The sequence below is a fragment of the Epinephelus fuscoguttatus genome, linkage group LG8 (assembly GCF_011397635.1).
Source record: "Epinephelus fuscoguttatus linkage group LG8, E.fuscoguttatus.final_Chr_v1".
NCBI classification, from domain to species: Eukaryota; Metazoa; Chordata; class Actinopteri; order Perciformes; family Serranidae; genus Epinephelus; species Epinephelus fuscoguttatus.
Window position 1 is genome coordinate 5,043,413 of NC_064759.1, and position 16,367 is coordinate 5,059,779.

A 16,367-nucleotide genomic window follows, 5' to 3' on the forward strand; every position below is an offset into this window, starting at 1 on the left:
CATGGGCAGACGTGGGCACTTCTGCAGCCCAGACTGCTCCGGCTTGTTTTTGATTTTTCATCACAGCGCGGCCTCACAGCGAGCAAACAAGCTCTTCCAATCAAACAGTGAATGACGGTTTGGCTGCGAGCCTCGCCTTCGCTGTCGTCCACACTTTCACTCGCCACGGGCTCTGTGAGGAAATGATGTGTGTCATCTCACCCTCTCCCATCCCCCTTTTTAATCAGTCCTCTTCCACTCCTTATTTCCTGCTCTTTTGTTAGACTCGGTTTAATTCAGCGTACACCTGTTGACTTTCGTCTTCCCCTCACTGCCCAATCTAAATGTTAATGTCACGGCTGCCACCTACAGCAGCTCCCTGTAGAGCCTGGCTTTCAGCTTGTTTGCCTGTTTATATAGAACGGCTCTCCGGATGCCATTTGTTGTTTGTTTCCTCACTGAGTCGATGTGTTATCAGCAGACGGAGCCTCCATTTGGGACACTTTAGCAGGAAATAAACAAAACAACTTCTCGGGATGTTGTCTGCTTGTGTATCATTGTTGTTTTGTCCAGTTGATCCATGTTCGTAGCGAGGAGCTAACAGAGTGGAGAAAATGTTTTATTGGTGGCTGAAGTTTCTGCCCAGTGCTCTTCTCGCTTTCTTCTTGTTTTTCGCCCACAAAAACACATTCTGTCTTTCTCAGTCTGTCTCTCTCACCTCGTCTCTCTCTGCTGTGGTTTCAGAGAAGGAAAAAAAAAGCATTTTCAGAAAGTGCACACATTGCTAAATTGCTTACAGGACACGCTGTTTGTCGGCAGGGCACAATGCACACATGCTATCAGAGGCTGTTCAGTAAAACCTCCCCAGAGGAGTCGGTGTTTTCCCAGAATACAGATTAGAAACTACAGTGTCAAAACCAGCAGCCGCTTCATTAGGCTCCCTGCTACCTACGAGATAATCCTTTCATTTAGCACCAAACATACAGTCTGTATAGGATGGTCACAGATTACTTTGCCCCACATTTAAAGGCTAAATATCAGGCTTTAACAGTTTATTCATTCATCAATAGAAAATGTATTGTTTTGATAATCAAATAATTGTTTTATTTTTTTAACATTTGCTTTGTCATGCATGATAATAAGCTTTAACATGTTATTTGAAGACCTTGGAAATTACACAGCAGGACATGTTTCTGTGTTTTCTGACATTTTAATAACAGAATGATTGATTGAATAACTGATGAATTATTGGGCAGATTAATCAATAATGAAAAAAATTGTTAGTTGGTTTATGGCATCAGATGGTCCAACATGGCTGCAACATGTTCTCATCCCAACTCGTCAAATACTGCCGCTTTGTCTGTGGACCTAGGCATCAAAATATGATGCGCTATAAGTACCCTCCTGCATCAATTTTGGACGTTCAGGGATAGCGTTTCATTTATGTTGGTTACCCACATTGTGTCTTTCCAAAATACACTTCTGTTTTCACAGGAAATGAACAGTTGGTGCTCGTTAAATGCATACAGCAGTGATACTCACCAGCCAAATCTGGCCCACAACAGGGTGCCAGATGGCCCACCAACCATTTTCTAATTCAAAATGGTGATAAATTGATTTACACTGGGAATTCGATTTTGTATTTTGAATGTAGATAAACTATAAAAAAAAAAAATCAAAATATCAAAATGGTGCCAGAGGAGGATCTTGACAGAAGTCTAGGCTATTTATTCATTTTTCATTTTTGTTTTTTAACTGGTCTTCTGTCATTTTGCAAAAGTGGTCCTCAGGCAAAGCAAGATGTGTATCCATGGTGTACATCTCTTTCAAATTAAACTTGAAAGTACAACACTTCATTTTTAGGTTTACTTCCTTAAGTCTAGGCAACAAAAGTCAGTGGTTCAGAAAAAAAACATCATAGTTTGGCCTAAAATAAGTACGCTTGCTACTAACGTAGTCTTACACCACGTCACTACTGACACATGCTGCATGTACTAGCACACTGTGTTGTCATTGAAATAACTTCATCGACTTCTTGTTTTACACAGAACACGAGCAGCGGGCTCCTGGGTGAAAGTCCAGAGTTTGTTTGACCCATCCTACCCTCCCTACACAGACTTTCTCACTCTTTTTCTGCAGTCGTTGCCCACTGAACGAAACACTCGCTGCCTGGTGCATGCAGTCCCCTAGGAAGCGTGTTGGGCCCATAAAGACTTTTCCCCCTAGACTTCCGTTTGGAAAGAGACATCTTTAAATCACAGTGTCACAAGCCCCACAAAATGACTTGTTTCGCTGACAGGATTTGATCCATTCAGTCAGATAACATTTGGAAAGTCTAGAAGAGCCACGAGATTAAATAATTTTATCCCCATTTAATTAAACAGAGCGGTAAACCAGAAGTTAATCATTCAGCCGGCGGAAGTTAGCTACTTAGCTGCCGAAAGCCTCTAGTCTCATGCTCTGTGGGCCACATAGTGCGGAAAGTAGTGTCAATAATCCCCGGATCATCCAGGTAATTTTATACGACAGTTGAACAGTTTTGGCTTCATACGCCACTGCGCAAATCCCACAGGAATGAACTGGGCCCCTCGTCCATCACTGTATCCAGTTCTCTTGATACATCCATGGATGTGTATTATACCACCACAGAGGATGCCTCTGTGCGTTGATGTCTGACACAGTGTTCCACTGACAAAGCGGCAGTATTTGACGAGTTGAGAGTGAGAGCTGGCTGGATGGTCCAAACATGTTGGATTCTTAGAAACATACATTTAACATAAATACTGAAATAAGTGTGAAATACTAAATTAGCTGTGCCTGTCCAGTCGTGGCTGTCATGGTCAATTCTGCATTCTGCAAATTACTGCAAAATACTAATATTACTTCACTCCAAATTCACCAGTCAAACAGGAGTGACACTGTTCCCAACAGCCATTTAAGAACTTAAGGTATATTCCTTTAGTGACAGTCTGCACTGAGGATTCCCATTGGCCCATTCCCATTTCAGGAAAAGCCAGTGAAGTTTATTGGAGCTGACTGTAAGAATGCATTGCGTGTGGACGACAATCAAATTTGTGTCAGCACAGGCTCTAACACTTCCTGCCGTACCAGCTCTGCCTCCAACAACATGAAGCAGCTGTGGAGCCTTTTCTTTTCTTTTTTTGTCTGTAGTAACCATGTCTGGACTGACCATGACTGGCCTCCGTCCCACTGTTTCCCTGCTGTTGTAGCGTTTTTTTAAAACTTGCTTGTCTCTTTTTCCACCTCCCTCCACAGCCTGGCCTCTCAGTCCAACTTGCTCTTTGGCAGGGAGGAGGGCCTCTGCTGGTACTGCACTCTCTACACTTCAGCCACACAGCTACAGTACGCTGCCGTCCCAAAATATCTGCTGCTCTGAGGAACCTCTGCTAAGTTTCACAAGTTTACTGCTGAAATGAAGAGATGTTCAGTATGTAAAGAGCTTAAAGAAGATTAGTCATGAATGATTCCTGTGGGGGCAATCAGGCAGAGGCAATTATCACAAATTAACATTTGATTAGGAATAAATTGAAAGTATAGTAAACTATATGACTGAAAGTACAGATGTATTTATCAAATATGCAAAGTGATGTTACCTGTTTCTGTTTTTGCATTTTAAGGGACAGTTCACCCCAAAATCAAAAACACATATTTTTCCTCTGTCCTGTAGGACTTGAGCTTTATCGTTAGCTGGCTCAGTGGTGCTGGGTGAGCTAGCAGTTGATGCACTCTTGGTGGATGTAGTTTGGCAGAAAGAAAATAGGTCTTATCTTGAGTAACCCGGTCATGATTTCTGGAAAAAGACATAGCTGTTGAGTTTTTCAAATGTATTTTTGGCGCTCTAGTTCCATTATACTGGAGAGAAGGCAGACATCTCTATGGTCGATCTCTCCAACACTTGGCAACTTACACCAGAACAGTCTAGAGGTGAACTGTCCCAAACTGTCATTAAAGAACCAGTAGCAACCAAAGCCACTGTTCGGCTGATGTTGCCATGTCTCAGCCAAAGAGTCAAAGAAAAAATCTGACATTATGTACTGTAACACGTTTGTTTCAGTCTCACTCACTCTGGACTTTAGCTCTTTGTTTACTTTCCTCACTTCCATTTCTCTTCTTGTGTACTCAGCTAAACTGCCAATCAGAGTAATTTCATTGCTCATTTTTCTCCGTCGTCCCCGACAGAGAGCCAACTTTTTTTTACTTTATACCTCAAGCTCAATGCTTGGATAAAACGAGTATCCAGTACAGATAGTGTACTTTTTACAAGTTCGGGTTTCAGTAAAAAGTGTCGATATCCGTACTCATGACGAAGGAAATAATAAAGCAACTTCGGATAAATCCATATCAATTTCAGGCTTAAAATAACAGCTCATGGTTTGGTCCCTTACACTACAGTTTTTAAACTCCACCCTACTTCAGTCTAAACTCTGCCTATTTCAAGTACATACATGCATACAGTTAATGGTGAAACTCACTCATCCCTCATACTAACCATGTGTAAAGTTGGTGGAATGCCCCTTTAAATATGCAAAGATACAAATACAGCTAATTACAGTTTGGACTGCAAACAGCTCCGACTGTCATTTGTCAAATTCAACAACAAACTGTTAATTATGTGCAGCACATTGTTGTGGAAATGACTCCTTCAGTGAATCTGTCTGATTTGAATTAAATTGAAGAGTTATTGTGCAGCTTGTTGGTCCTTGGAGAAGCAGAGCATTTTGGGAAACACGGCTGTATCTCATCACACTGCACTGTAACCAAGTGTCTGCTTCTGGCTGCGCTCGCTGTGCTGTTAGCGCTCGGGGGTAGCCTGCCGCTCTCGCCTTCATCACTGTCACCGGCCCGCTGACTCTGCCGTTTTCTCGCCATAGCAACGGCGCCCCCGTGGCACCGCCATCCATCTACCTGCACCGGCCTGAACCACGACGCGCAGGTTTGATGAAGTGGGCACAGCGAGAGACGGAGTGAGCCTCGCCGCTGCCAAGGGATTTGTGTGTTTGTGAGAGAGTACAGGAGGGAAGGAGCATTTGTATGTAAGACAGCAAGAGTGTGTGTGTGTGTGTGTGCGTGCGTGTGTGTGTGCGTGTGTGTGTGTGTGTCAGAATTGGAGCAAGACAGTGAGCACATTTGAATCCCGCAGACCCAGATCGCCTGGAGGAGCGCTATCTTAAATTCCCCTCTCAGTCTGCCAGTAATTGAGGGAATATTAGAGATACAGTGCTGCAGATGGCTCATGATATGACATATTAGAACACACCCGAGGGGCCAAACGCTGTAATTGGGAGCTTCAAATGCAGATCGACCGTGTCAAGCAGGGAGAGAGAGAGAGAGAGAAAATGAGCACTATCCGAACAATCCTGTCGACACCGTCAAAGGAGCAAGCCACAGTGCAGCGTCAACAGCCGGTGTCAGCCTCAGTGACAGGTTCGAGTCAGCCTCCAGCCAGCAGGGCAGGAGGAGGTGGTGAAGGCTGAGTGTGAGGGTGGAGGAGCTGATCAAAGAGTCGTGGCAGGTAGAAGCACAGACACAGACAGAGACGTAAGCTTTGCAGCACATGACTTTATCCCGAGCATCTTAAGGCACACACACACAGCAGCTTAATGAAATACTGGAGCGTGTTCTTCACACCAGGGTCATCTTTTCGAAACTTGTATGACTGCGGTCAGACGTAAATGTATGACAGTGAAATAGCAACAGGCTTTGGTGAGTTGACTTCAGGTGAGGTGTGTAAGATTTAAGCAGGATTTATACTTGTGCGTCAGCTCCATGCAGAGCTGTAAAGTACACAGGTGGCCTGTGCCATTGGGAGCATTTATTCTCATGCAGTGGTGTGTCTGTGTCACTCTGCAGTTACACCTCCAAAACACTAGTTGGCAGCAGGGTTTCTGTGAAGTCCTGTAAAGTTTAGTTGATTCAAAACACACATTAAACACACATGAAGCCAGGGACAGCATTTAACAAAGGTAATGTTACAGCTCACAGAGTTCACCGACAAAACAACTGTCTTATACTAAAAACGTTTTCCAAACAAATAAAACATTGTATAAATTAGCCTAGCAATGAGCAGTGATTTCCTCCACCCATGTGAAGCCAGGATAAATCACACACAAGACTTAAAATGCTATTTTTGTGGAGGCTTTATTGTCTTCACAATTTATTGTTTCTTATCTGTGAAATTAAAGTAAATCAAAGCTTTGTTTCCACTGAGGGAAATGGTTTCAGCTTACAGAAACAGACAGGAGATCTGCGTCGCAACAACATGTAGTTACATTTCTGGGGAGGTGCACGTCAGTTTATGGCGTAGCGTTCGCCATCCATTGGATCCAGAAGTATAAGTCCTGCAGTGGGGGGATTTGGTGGCATCTAGTGGTGAATTTCAGATTGCAACCAGCTGAAACTTCTGGTTAGAATTGTGTCAGCATTCATTGTTCAGGAGGTTTGAATCGGGAGCTGAATTATTCACTGAGGTCTAACAAACAAGAATCAGGTGATTAAAACCACTAAAAACACCGAATAAAGCAGTTTCACGTTACAAATCAGTGCATCTCCAACGCTGTTCTGCATCTCAGAGACGGGAGGCTCGCCCACAACATGCTGTTGTCTGCTCACACCTTTCTCTCACAAGTTAATGTATGCCTACCTTTTTCTGACCCAGATGTTGAGACAATTATCCACAAAGGTCTCTTCCTCTCCACACGCTCGATGAGACACTGCTTAAAGCAGTTTCACGTTACAAATCAGATCAGAGTCCCGGCCTTAAGACATCTACATGCCAACGTATAGTGATAGTTATAGCACCACCCACTGGCAACAGGAAATGTGTTCATTGTTATAATAAGGTTAGGGAGATTATACCAAATAGAAAGCTTCAGTGATGTAGATTTTCTCACATCCTTTGACTTCTTAATGGCTCCGTTAAAGGCAGCAGAACTGGGGCTTTCTTTGCCTAAATATCTGAGATGATCGTCTTCTGATAGAGCTGTTTGTTACCAGTGAGACATTATCTGAACTACTGGGAACAAAATTCAAAGGGTTCTTTTAGGTAGGAGGAACAGACAGATGTTGATATCTGACTGCCAGCAGTTTGTCAAGCTGGGAACAAAACAGAAATGTTCTCTGGACTGATGCTCACATTCAGCTGTTTCTACATCTGTTCTGATATTAATATCAGAGAAGGTAACGTGTGTGTGAATGCTTTAGAAATGTCTCACCTGGCAGGTTAACAGTTACAAATGCAAACTGCCTGTGATCCCGTCCGACTTATTTTACAAGCTCTGATTTGCTTGATTGTGAACCTGAACAGACCAAATCCAAACTGTGCAGATGTTTGGGCTGCATGGCTTATGGACTGTGCTTTCATGTGGCCTCAGATGTCGTCCTCTTTGTTTTGTGTGTCCTTGTTCTTCATGTGCTCAAGCCGACATCTGCCTGGTTTGCTGCAGAGTGCCTCCGGTCTTTGTCTTTGACAGTGGCTACCTTATCCTGGTGAAAGTCCAGTTTATGTTTATCTGCACATGGTGATGCATTCATTCTGACGACGACCATCCTTTGAATTATTTGCCATATTGGCTGAATTCTGTGTTTCATCCCAGCAAACTGTTGTCTGATGAAGGTCCGCTGTCATGTGATGAAGGATGTTACAGCTCTGTGATTATGCTCGTTATACTGTCAGTAGTCTCACTCTTTTTGTTCTCCCTCCATCCTTCTCTTCTCCTCTGTCTCCATCTCTGCAGGCCAGTGGGTCACATATCTCAGAGTGCCGCACTGACAGTCAACACAAACCCAAACGTCAACATTAAGTCCGAACCTGTCTCACCAAACCGCGACCGCAGCACTCCCAGCTCCATCAGCGGCGGCGGGGGAGGTGGAGGCGGAGGAGGCCAGGTTCAACTGCAGGGACAAGGTCTGGTGTCGGTCGCCTACCCGGGGACCCTGCGCCTGGAAGTGGGAGGTCAAGGCCGCTCGCCAGTCGACAGCCTCAGCAGCAACGGCAGCTCGTACGAAGGCAGCGACCGGGACGACGGCACCCAGGGACGAGGCGGAGCTCAAGACTTCCTCCACCAGGCAGGCGCCGGGGGCCAACAGCCCACCATGGTCCTCATGCGGCCCCCTTCGGCCGAGCCCCAGGAGCAGGACGGGACCAACGTCAAGAGAATGAGACTGGATGCCTGGGTCACATGAAGAGGTGACCGCAGAGGGATGGATGGACGGACGGACAGATGGAGGATGGAGATGTGTACTTGTGGCTTGTGTACATGCCCCCACCAGCCCTTATGCCCCTGAGCTCCCTCTTCGTGCACACACACACACACACACACACACGCACACATATTATATATATATAAATATATATACCCGCCATCGACCCAGTAACCTACTATCCACATAGGAAACGCTGACCTCACACACACAGACACACAGACACAACACAAGCATGCTAACACACCGTCATGTCACACGGATGGACACTGACACACACTTGTATGACAATGTGCATACACATTTGAACTCTAATGTACTTTCACACACACGAAACCCCAGAGGGGTTGAGCCACAGAACCAGGGATTATTTGTCAAACAATTTATTCAGCTGTATTTGAATAGAAGTGAATTGTTGTTAACGAGGCCACAGTGGCTAGTAAAACCCTAAATTTGGCCACTCGGACTATTTCACCCAACAGCCGCTGGCAGAGCAGACACACACCTTGGTTTCCCAGCATGCCCTGCATTTGGTGAGCGGCTGGTGGTGTTCTCCCTCCCTCATGTCCTTACCGTCTGTAACTACGCTGCTTTTAGTCAGCGCCACCAAGTGCGTCCACTTGTTTGTACACATCGGCCCGACCACGGCTGTGTTGCTATCGCTCTAGATTCTTGGGCCGTTTTGCTCTTTTTAAAGCGTGGAGTTTTTGTCCTTCTGTCTTGACTGTTGATCTTTAGAGTTTGGATTCGTCTCAGTTTTGAATATGAAGACACTAAAAGAAAACGTCACCTCCCTCCCCAGCCGAGCCAGCGGCCACGTCCACAGGCCGGCACTTTGGCCCTGCACGAGAGACTGATGACCCGCGGGTCTTTATTTAATCTGAACCATGCAGACTAGCTGTAAAACCAGTGATTTGTTGTCGAGGTAAAAGACTGCTTTTCTTTGTATCAGGGACGAGCTGCAGCAGCTCAACGACACAGATACTCCTAGTTTCGCCCACATCTTGTCAACTACAGATGCTGAAAAGGACGTGTGTGTGTTTGGTGTGTGTGTGTGTGTGTGTGTGTGTGTGTGTGTGTGTGTGTGTGTGTATGTGTGTGTGTGGTTTGTTACCTCAACTGGTCGTTTTTTAACAGTAATTTAGGCAAAATGTTCATTCTGACTTTCATCCTTCGAACACACACCTGCAATGCACACAGCTGAAATTATTTTTGTGAAGCGACTCATGTTTTGAATAGATAGCTGATGTTCAAAGGGGAGATGGCGAGGTACCGTGTATATAAGCAATCTGTAACCTTTGTGGCTTTTGTGTGACAGGGATGAAGTGTTATTGAAGGTTAAAAAAAAAAAAATCATATACAAGTATATATTAAAACGGCTTCAGGCGGCAGGGATGGCGGCTCTGCATCTGGAGCAGGAGACTACAACAGACGACAGGGATTGTATATATAAACTTTATATTCGGCAGGATATCCCTCAACGAAAGAGAAAAAAAACACGTTGATTCTCAGCGCATCAGTCTCTTTTTTATTATTATTTATGCGTGTATATAAAGTGTAACGTGTGGACGAGCCAGCAGAGGGAGCTGTAGAGGCAGAAAGGGAAGACGTAGCCGCGGTGACTCAGACTGTTTTAAGTGAGTAATGGTTAGGACTCTGTCACTGATGGAGCGCACTTTACCTGAACCCCCACCCCTGACCCTTAACACACCTGACCCCTGGACACACACACACACACACACACACACACACACACACACACACACACACACTAGGGTTAGACTGATACCTACTTATAAGGCTTCTATTATTCCACAGATACAATTCAAAGTTTGCAGTTTTTATTTAATCCTCTATAATTATTTATTTCTGTACATCCACCAATCACAGCTCTGTTTACAACCCTGGGGGCCGGACCACCTTAAATTTTTACTGTGGCTGATTGGCTGCCTGCTTGAAACAAATTAACTGAGTTAAATTAATCACAGAACAGAAACTGTGAACTATGAAATATAATAATGAGATGAAATATAACAAGAAATTAAATTAAAATAACAAAAAAAGTACAAATTAAAAGTCCCTAAAAAGAAATTTGCAATTCTATTTAAAACTTTTAAAATAAAATATCAAAAATTACCACTGAAGATATTTTTATTTATATTATTTTATCAAATGTATTTGAAAACGTTTAATAATAACAGAGATAACTGGCACATTTAATGTTTATAATATCATGTTTTCTACTAATAGCTTAAAAGCACCAATTGTAAAATTAATAATTTATGATAGTTTGCTTTTATTATTATTAGTTAAGTAGCAAATAAACCACTGAAAAAAAAAACCTAGATTTACAGCTACTTCTAAAAACACTTAAAGGTCCAGTGTGCAGGATTCAGGGGGATCTATTAGTAATATAATAAGTATATTTTCTTGAAAAAGACAATCATTGTGTGTTCATTACCTTAGAATGAGCCGTTTATATCCACATAGGGAGCAGGTCATGGATGTTTTAAGAGACCTGGAAACAGTTTGAAGGCGGGCCCATTAATCTTTATGAAAGTTGCTCAGCAGTGCATGAAGCCAAAATGGTTCAGCTTGCCAGAATGATCGGTGCTGCGTCCGCACTGTGCGACACATAGTGCAAGTGCACTAGAGACTACTTTACTTGTACATTTAGCACTCTGCTAACTTGAATGGGGATAAAATGATTTAATCGCGCAGCTCTTCCAGATGTTATCCGAGGGAATGGTTTAAATCCTGATGGTGAAACGAGTCATTTCGAGGGAGTTGTGATGCTAAAAAAATATACCCACTGATTCACAGATGTCTCTTTCCCAATGTAAGTCCCTAGGAAAAAGTCTTGTTGGGCCACAGGGCATCACGTGATGGACCCAGATGTTGTAATTCCACTGTTTGGCCACTATGAAAATTGACTTGAAAGCCTGGCGCAGTTCCTTGGGGTCCTCAGCAGGTCTATGGAGATCGCCATGTTGCACTGCTGTGTTTCCACAGTAGCCCAGAACAGACAAACCAAACACTGGCTCCAGATAGGGACATTTGCGGTATTGCATCGGCCACTGTAGTGCAAGCCCCTCTGTGATGAGAGCATCAGAATATTACAGATTATTAACGGGCAACAGCTTTATTCAGTGTTTTTGCCACTTTAAATCACCTGGTTTGTTTGTTTGGGAGGCGTCTGCAGATAATTCTACTCACATTAAAAACCTAAAAACAAATTAACGCTAAAGGAATTCTAACCAGGAGAAATTTCAGCTGGTTGTAATTCACAATCTCCACCACTAGATGCCACTAAATCCCCCTAAATCTTACACACGTAACCTTTAAGTAACTATTTCATCTTTCTCTCCACATTGAGATTTGAGTGTCTCATGACGGTCCAAATCCCCCATAAAAGGTTTTCACCTTTAAAATGGTTGCAGATAAAACTTTTTATTTTTCGTCATATCAAAGTCTTGAGTATTTGCAGCACCAGAAACATATCAGTCAAACTCCAAAGCAAACACACAGATCGAATACGATAAAGTGAGCCAAGGATGTCCCCTTTTTTATTCTCGACCTTTTCCTCCTGTTAAAAGCCATGTATCTATATTTAAAGGATCTTCTCCTCCGCCTGTCCTGGGTCGGCTGTAGTTTTATATAACAGAGCGGTAAAACGACTATGAAGGTAAAAGAAAAGTGAAGGATGTCATTTTTGTACCAAGAGGCAAAGGGTGATTTAGGGTTTAGTGGGTAGATTTTAAAACCACAGTGGTCAAGAGTGCAAATTCATGTATTTATTTTATTTTTTCTCCTAAAAGCACTCTCAGCCTCCATCCATCGCTCGTTAAAAGCTTTGGAGGCAGAGTTTTGGTATCGTTTGTCGTTAAGCCGGAGGTTTCAGAACCAGTCTTGATCTTTTAATGACTACCTCCCAAATCCAGCGCAGACTTGTCGACTTTGGTTTTTACCACATGCAGCCACCACATCCTCCTCATGGGCAGGCCCTCTTCACCTCCCTCTCACCCTGTCACTCACTCACTCATTTACTCAGTTTGTTTTTTAATCTCAAACACACACACACACACACACACACAGAGTTCATCACACACTACTTTTCTGTTTACTCCGTCCAGACAGCGGGTGTCAGCGCCGAAATGACAAGTCAAATTATTTTGGGGTCATTTCCATGGGTGACACACACACACACACACACACACACATAACTCCCAGCCTCATCACACACTACTCCTATCATCCTCTCCTCACTTCTCTCTCTCCGTCTGTCACTCACTCACACACACTCATCCACTCTGTGACAAGTCTGAGTGTCAATATTGCTTTTCTGAGCGCGTGGCAGAGTGAACATAAATCCCTCGAGTGTAAACACTTTGACTGTTAAGGGATAGTTTGGATGTTTTGAAGTGGGGTTGTATGGAGTAGTTATCCATCGTCAGTGTGTTACATACAGTGGATGTCAATGTCTGGGAGCCCCCAGTTTGGAGAAGCAGGCTGGAGCCTGACACACTGCGCAGTGTGCAGTTGTGGATGGGGGTCAGCAGCAAAACATATTTTAGTCACCTTGAAATAGTCTCATCTTAAACAATCAATATCAGTTTGAGTGTGTGCTTTATTGAAAGTATTTTCACTGCTTTACCTTGATGTCATGCAGCCTGGTTTGACAGGGAAGCAATTCACGACTTCAGTTCCTCATCTACAGTATGCTCTCGTCAAAAACACCAGACTCCATTGAGAAAAACAGTAATTTTAGCTTGCTGAACACAGGAGCTGCTGGTCTACCTCTGCTTTGATCAGTTAGTTAGTTTGTGTTATTGTGTGACTCTTGTGTGAATATGGACTAACCCTTTTAAACGCCAAAGTCACACAATAACAGAAACTAACTAACTGAACCAGGCAGCAGTAGAGCAGCAGCTCCTGTGTTCAGCAATGTTAAATCACTGTTTCTCTCAATGGAGTCTGGCTTTGATTAGAGCTCTTTAACGACTGCGTTTTGCTGCTGACTCCGTCCACAGTCTCCACGTGGGACTCCAGCCTGCTTCTCCAAAACACAGCGCGCTGACTGACATCTACTGTTTATAATACAGAGTGCAATTTTAAATCCAATCTGTCGCTCTACACTTAAAGGAGAGCTCTGTTGTTCAAAGAAACAGAGCATTATATTTCCACATGAATTAACCAACGGTCTGCCACTCTTGGACTGCCGGACGTTGTCCTATAATTCATTGTTCATAAAATCATCCCGTCTTTTATCAAAAAGGACGGGGCGCTGTGGAACGAGTTTTATCAACCTTTCTCCCGTACTGTCCTGCCTGACTGGATTTTGGACTCTCCCGGGTCTGCGCGACGTCACTGTAAACAAACAATTTCATTGGCCCAACTGTGAAGTTCCGCTGGGGAATTCCACAGGGGTCAAAGTCTGGGCGGAAACTTTTTTCACCGCACCAAAGTTCCGCCCCGGTGTGCAAACTTCCATAAGAACCCATGAAATCAGCTTTTATATTTTTCAGCGAGAATAATCCACATGGATATTCACCCTCAGTGAAAATTAAAAGAAAAATTAAGAGTGCAGGGTTCTGGATAACCGAACTGTACTTTGCAAAAGCGCTCTGAATTTACAAATCATTGAATTTGTGCCAGAGTGCTCTCTGGAACTCAGAGTAAGTATTTCCAAACGCACCCACACTGTCTATGAATAAGTACCTCAAGCAACCCCTCTTCAAAAGATCAGAGCTATCCCTTTAAGACTGTTGTACCCTGAGCTTCGAACAAAATATAAATATATAAAACTCCGTGTGCGAGGTGCATAGGTGTGTCAAAAAATAAGCAGAATAGCATCCTTTGTGACGGGACTCACGGGAGTTTTGTTTGTCAGTAGTGGAGCGCGAGGCACATTCTTTAGAGCAACACTAGGGGTCGCTGTAATCACAAAACAGGAAGACAATCGTGCTGAGAAATAGTTTAAAGAACCTGCATCCCCCCTGAAAAAAAAACGAAACGTGCTCCTGTATAATGATGTTTAGAAGTCTCACTCACTTTCCAGTGTTAATTCGTGCTGGTGACAGTCTGTTTTTAATTGTTCTCTGAGAATTGATATTATTATTATTATCATCATCGCCGCCACAGCTTTCACTGACAGAAGCTGGCATGGTGGTATAGAAATCTGCGTTTCTTTGTGTAGGTTAGGCATCTTGTTTTATTTGGAATTTTATTTTATTATATAAAAATATTCTATAAATATATTTTTTGTTTTTCTCTTTTGGGGTTTTCTTTTTTCTTCAAAAAGGGTGTTACTAATGTTGCACGATTTTTATGACATGAAACAAAACAACACAAGCGTAGTGATATTAGTACACGTGTGGCTGTGGACGGAGGCGCTGAGCAGGTCGACCGCGACAAAACGCTTCAATGCTGCAACTTTTGAGTCCAATGTACAAACCTCTGAGTCCACACACGCTAACATGGAGGGGGGGGGTGGGGCGTGACACGTCTAACTTATTTCTGACCAGACACAATGATGTCAATGCATGGGCGAAGAGTGAATCATGTTATAGGAAATAAAATGTAATATCGACACAAATATACATCACACAGAAATACATTTAAGAATAAAAAAGAAAAAAATGAAATTGAAGAAAAAAGTTTAAAATAAATTATAGCTAATATATTGTGTTCGGCTAGTCTGCTTTTTTGTTGTAAAGATAATTTTTTTGTTGTTTTTGGAGAATGATATACAATTTGTGTATATTTTCATAAATAAAGTATGCACTGATATGTTATTACAAATTCTATACTGCTTTTACAAAAAAAAAAGTGTTTGTTATTGTACCAAAGTATCCATTGGTCCCCTCTTACCCGCCTCCCCTTTTTGCGTATGTTTTACCGTATTTTATATATTAAATAGACAAGTTGACCTACAGAAAAGTTTGACTTTGGCTCTTTTATTTGTGACTGTCTGTTGTTCTGTCCTGTGTGGAGTCTGCATGTTCTCCCTGTGTCAGTGTGGGTTTCCTCCAGGTGCTCCAGCTTCCTCCCACAGTCCAAAGACATGCAGGTTAACTGGTGACTCTAAATTGTCCGTAGGTGTGAATGTGAGTGTGAATGGTTGTCTGTCTCTATGTGTGATAGTCTGGTGACCTGTCCAGGGTGAACCCCACCCAGGGGTGCAACACCAAATCTTGGGCTGTCCTTTTCGATCCACGTCTCTCTCGTGCACCTTTTGATTTGTTTGTTTGCTTTCTTTCCCTTTACTTTATTTTTTGTTTTCTTTTTTTGAACCCTGGTTTCCCTCTCCGGGGTCAAGACATGACTGTACGTTGATTCTCCAGCAGCGCAAGGAGCCACTCACTTTGGTTGCATTTAGAGACGAATCCTCGTGTGGTGAACTCAACAATTTTGCACCTTTAATGGACTGTTCTTTACTCATCAGAGGAGAGGGGGCTGGGTGTGACTTCATTTTTTTTTCTTTATTTAGTTATTTATTTGTGTTTTGATCTTCGCTGAAGTTACAGAAATTTCTCCTTGCCTCCCTGAGTGACTGAGGGGAAATGCATGACCCTCCCTCCACCATAAATTAGTTGTTTGATTTTTAAAACTTACCCTTTAATGTTTGAAAGTTAAACCAAATCCTGGAGTTGACAAAGCCTCGGTTTTTCTCTCTTGTTGTGCTGGTTAGTTCGTTCGTTCAAACAGTTTATTTTCGGCCAATTTTTCAATTAAACATAGAATAAAGTGATTTTGATGAAACGTCACTATTTTAAGCTCAGATGTGATTATGGGCTTTTTTTTGTATTTGTCGCACACAATGCATAGAAGGACTGTCGGAAATTTAAAAATCCAAAGATACTTTCTGATTTTACAGTTTCTGGCTGTGATAAATGGTGTACAAACTTGTGAAAGTTTTCTTGAAAAATTGCAAAAAAAATGACATTGCCAAAACTTGGAAGGCGGTAAAATAAATACAAAATACAGCCATTTAAATTTGTATGCCCCTCCCCTAAGCCAAAATAAAAAACATAAGTACTTATACCAGTACTTATTATTGTTATTATTATTAATATTAATATTTGTTTTTTTTTATTTATTTGTTGTTGTTTATTTTCATTATTATTATTTGACATGCCTCCCCCTTTTTTGCACCACTTCCTTCCCCT

At 42.7% G+C, this 16,367-nt stretch overlaps 1 protein-coding gene across 10 annotated transcripts in view; it reads left to right on the forward strand.

Annotated features, from left to right (window-relative positions):
• Window positions 1-9,971, forward strand: part of mef2d (myocyte enhancer factor 2d) — a 143,881-nt gene extending 133,910 nt beyond the window's left edge. For 6 of the 10 annotated variants that reach the window (XM_049582764.1, XM_049582763.1, XM_049582768.1 and 3 more), the window contains 2 exons: window positions 3,256-3,306; window positions 7,734-9,971. In XM_049582764.1, the coding sequence (XP_049438721.1) occupies window positions 3,256-3,306; window positions 7,734-8,181 (499 nt within the window). In that variant the 3' untranslated portion in view covers window positions 8,182-9,971. The remainder of the gene's footprint in view (window positions 1-3,255; window positions 3,307-7,733) is intronic. The other 4 variants (XM_049582770.1, XM_049582773.1, XM_049582767.1 and 1 more) reach the window with 1 other exon arrangement.
• Window positions 9,972-16,367: the final 6,396 nt, after the last annotated feature.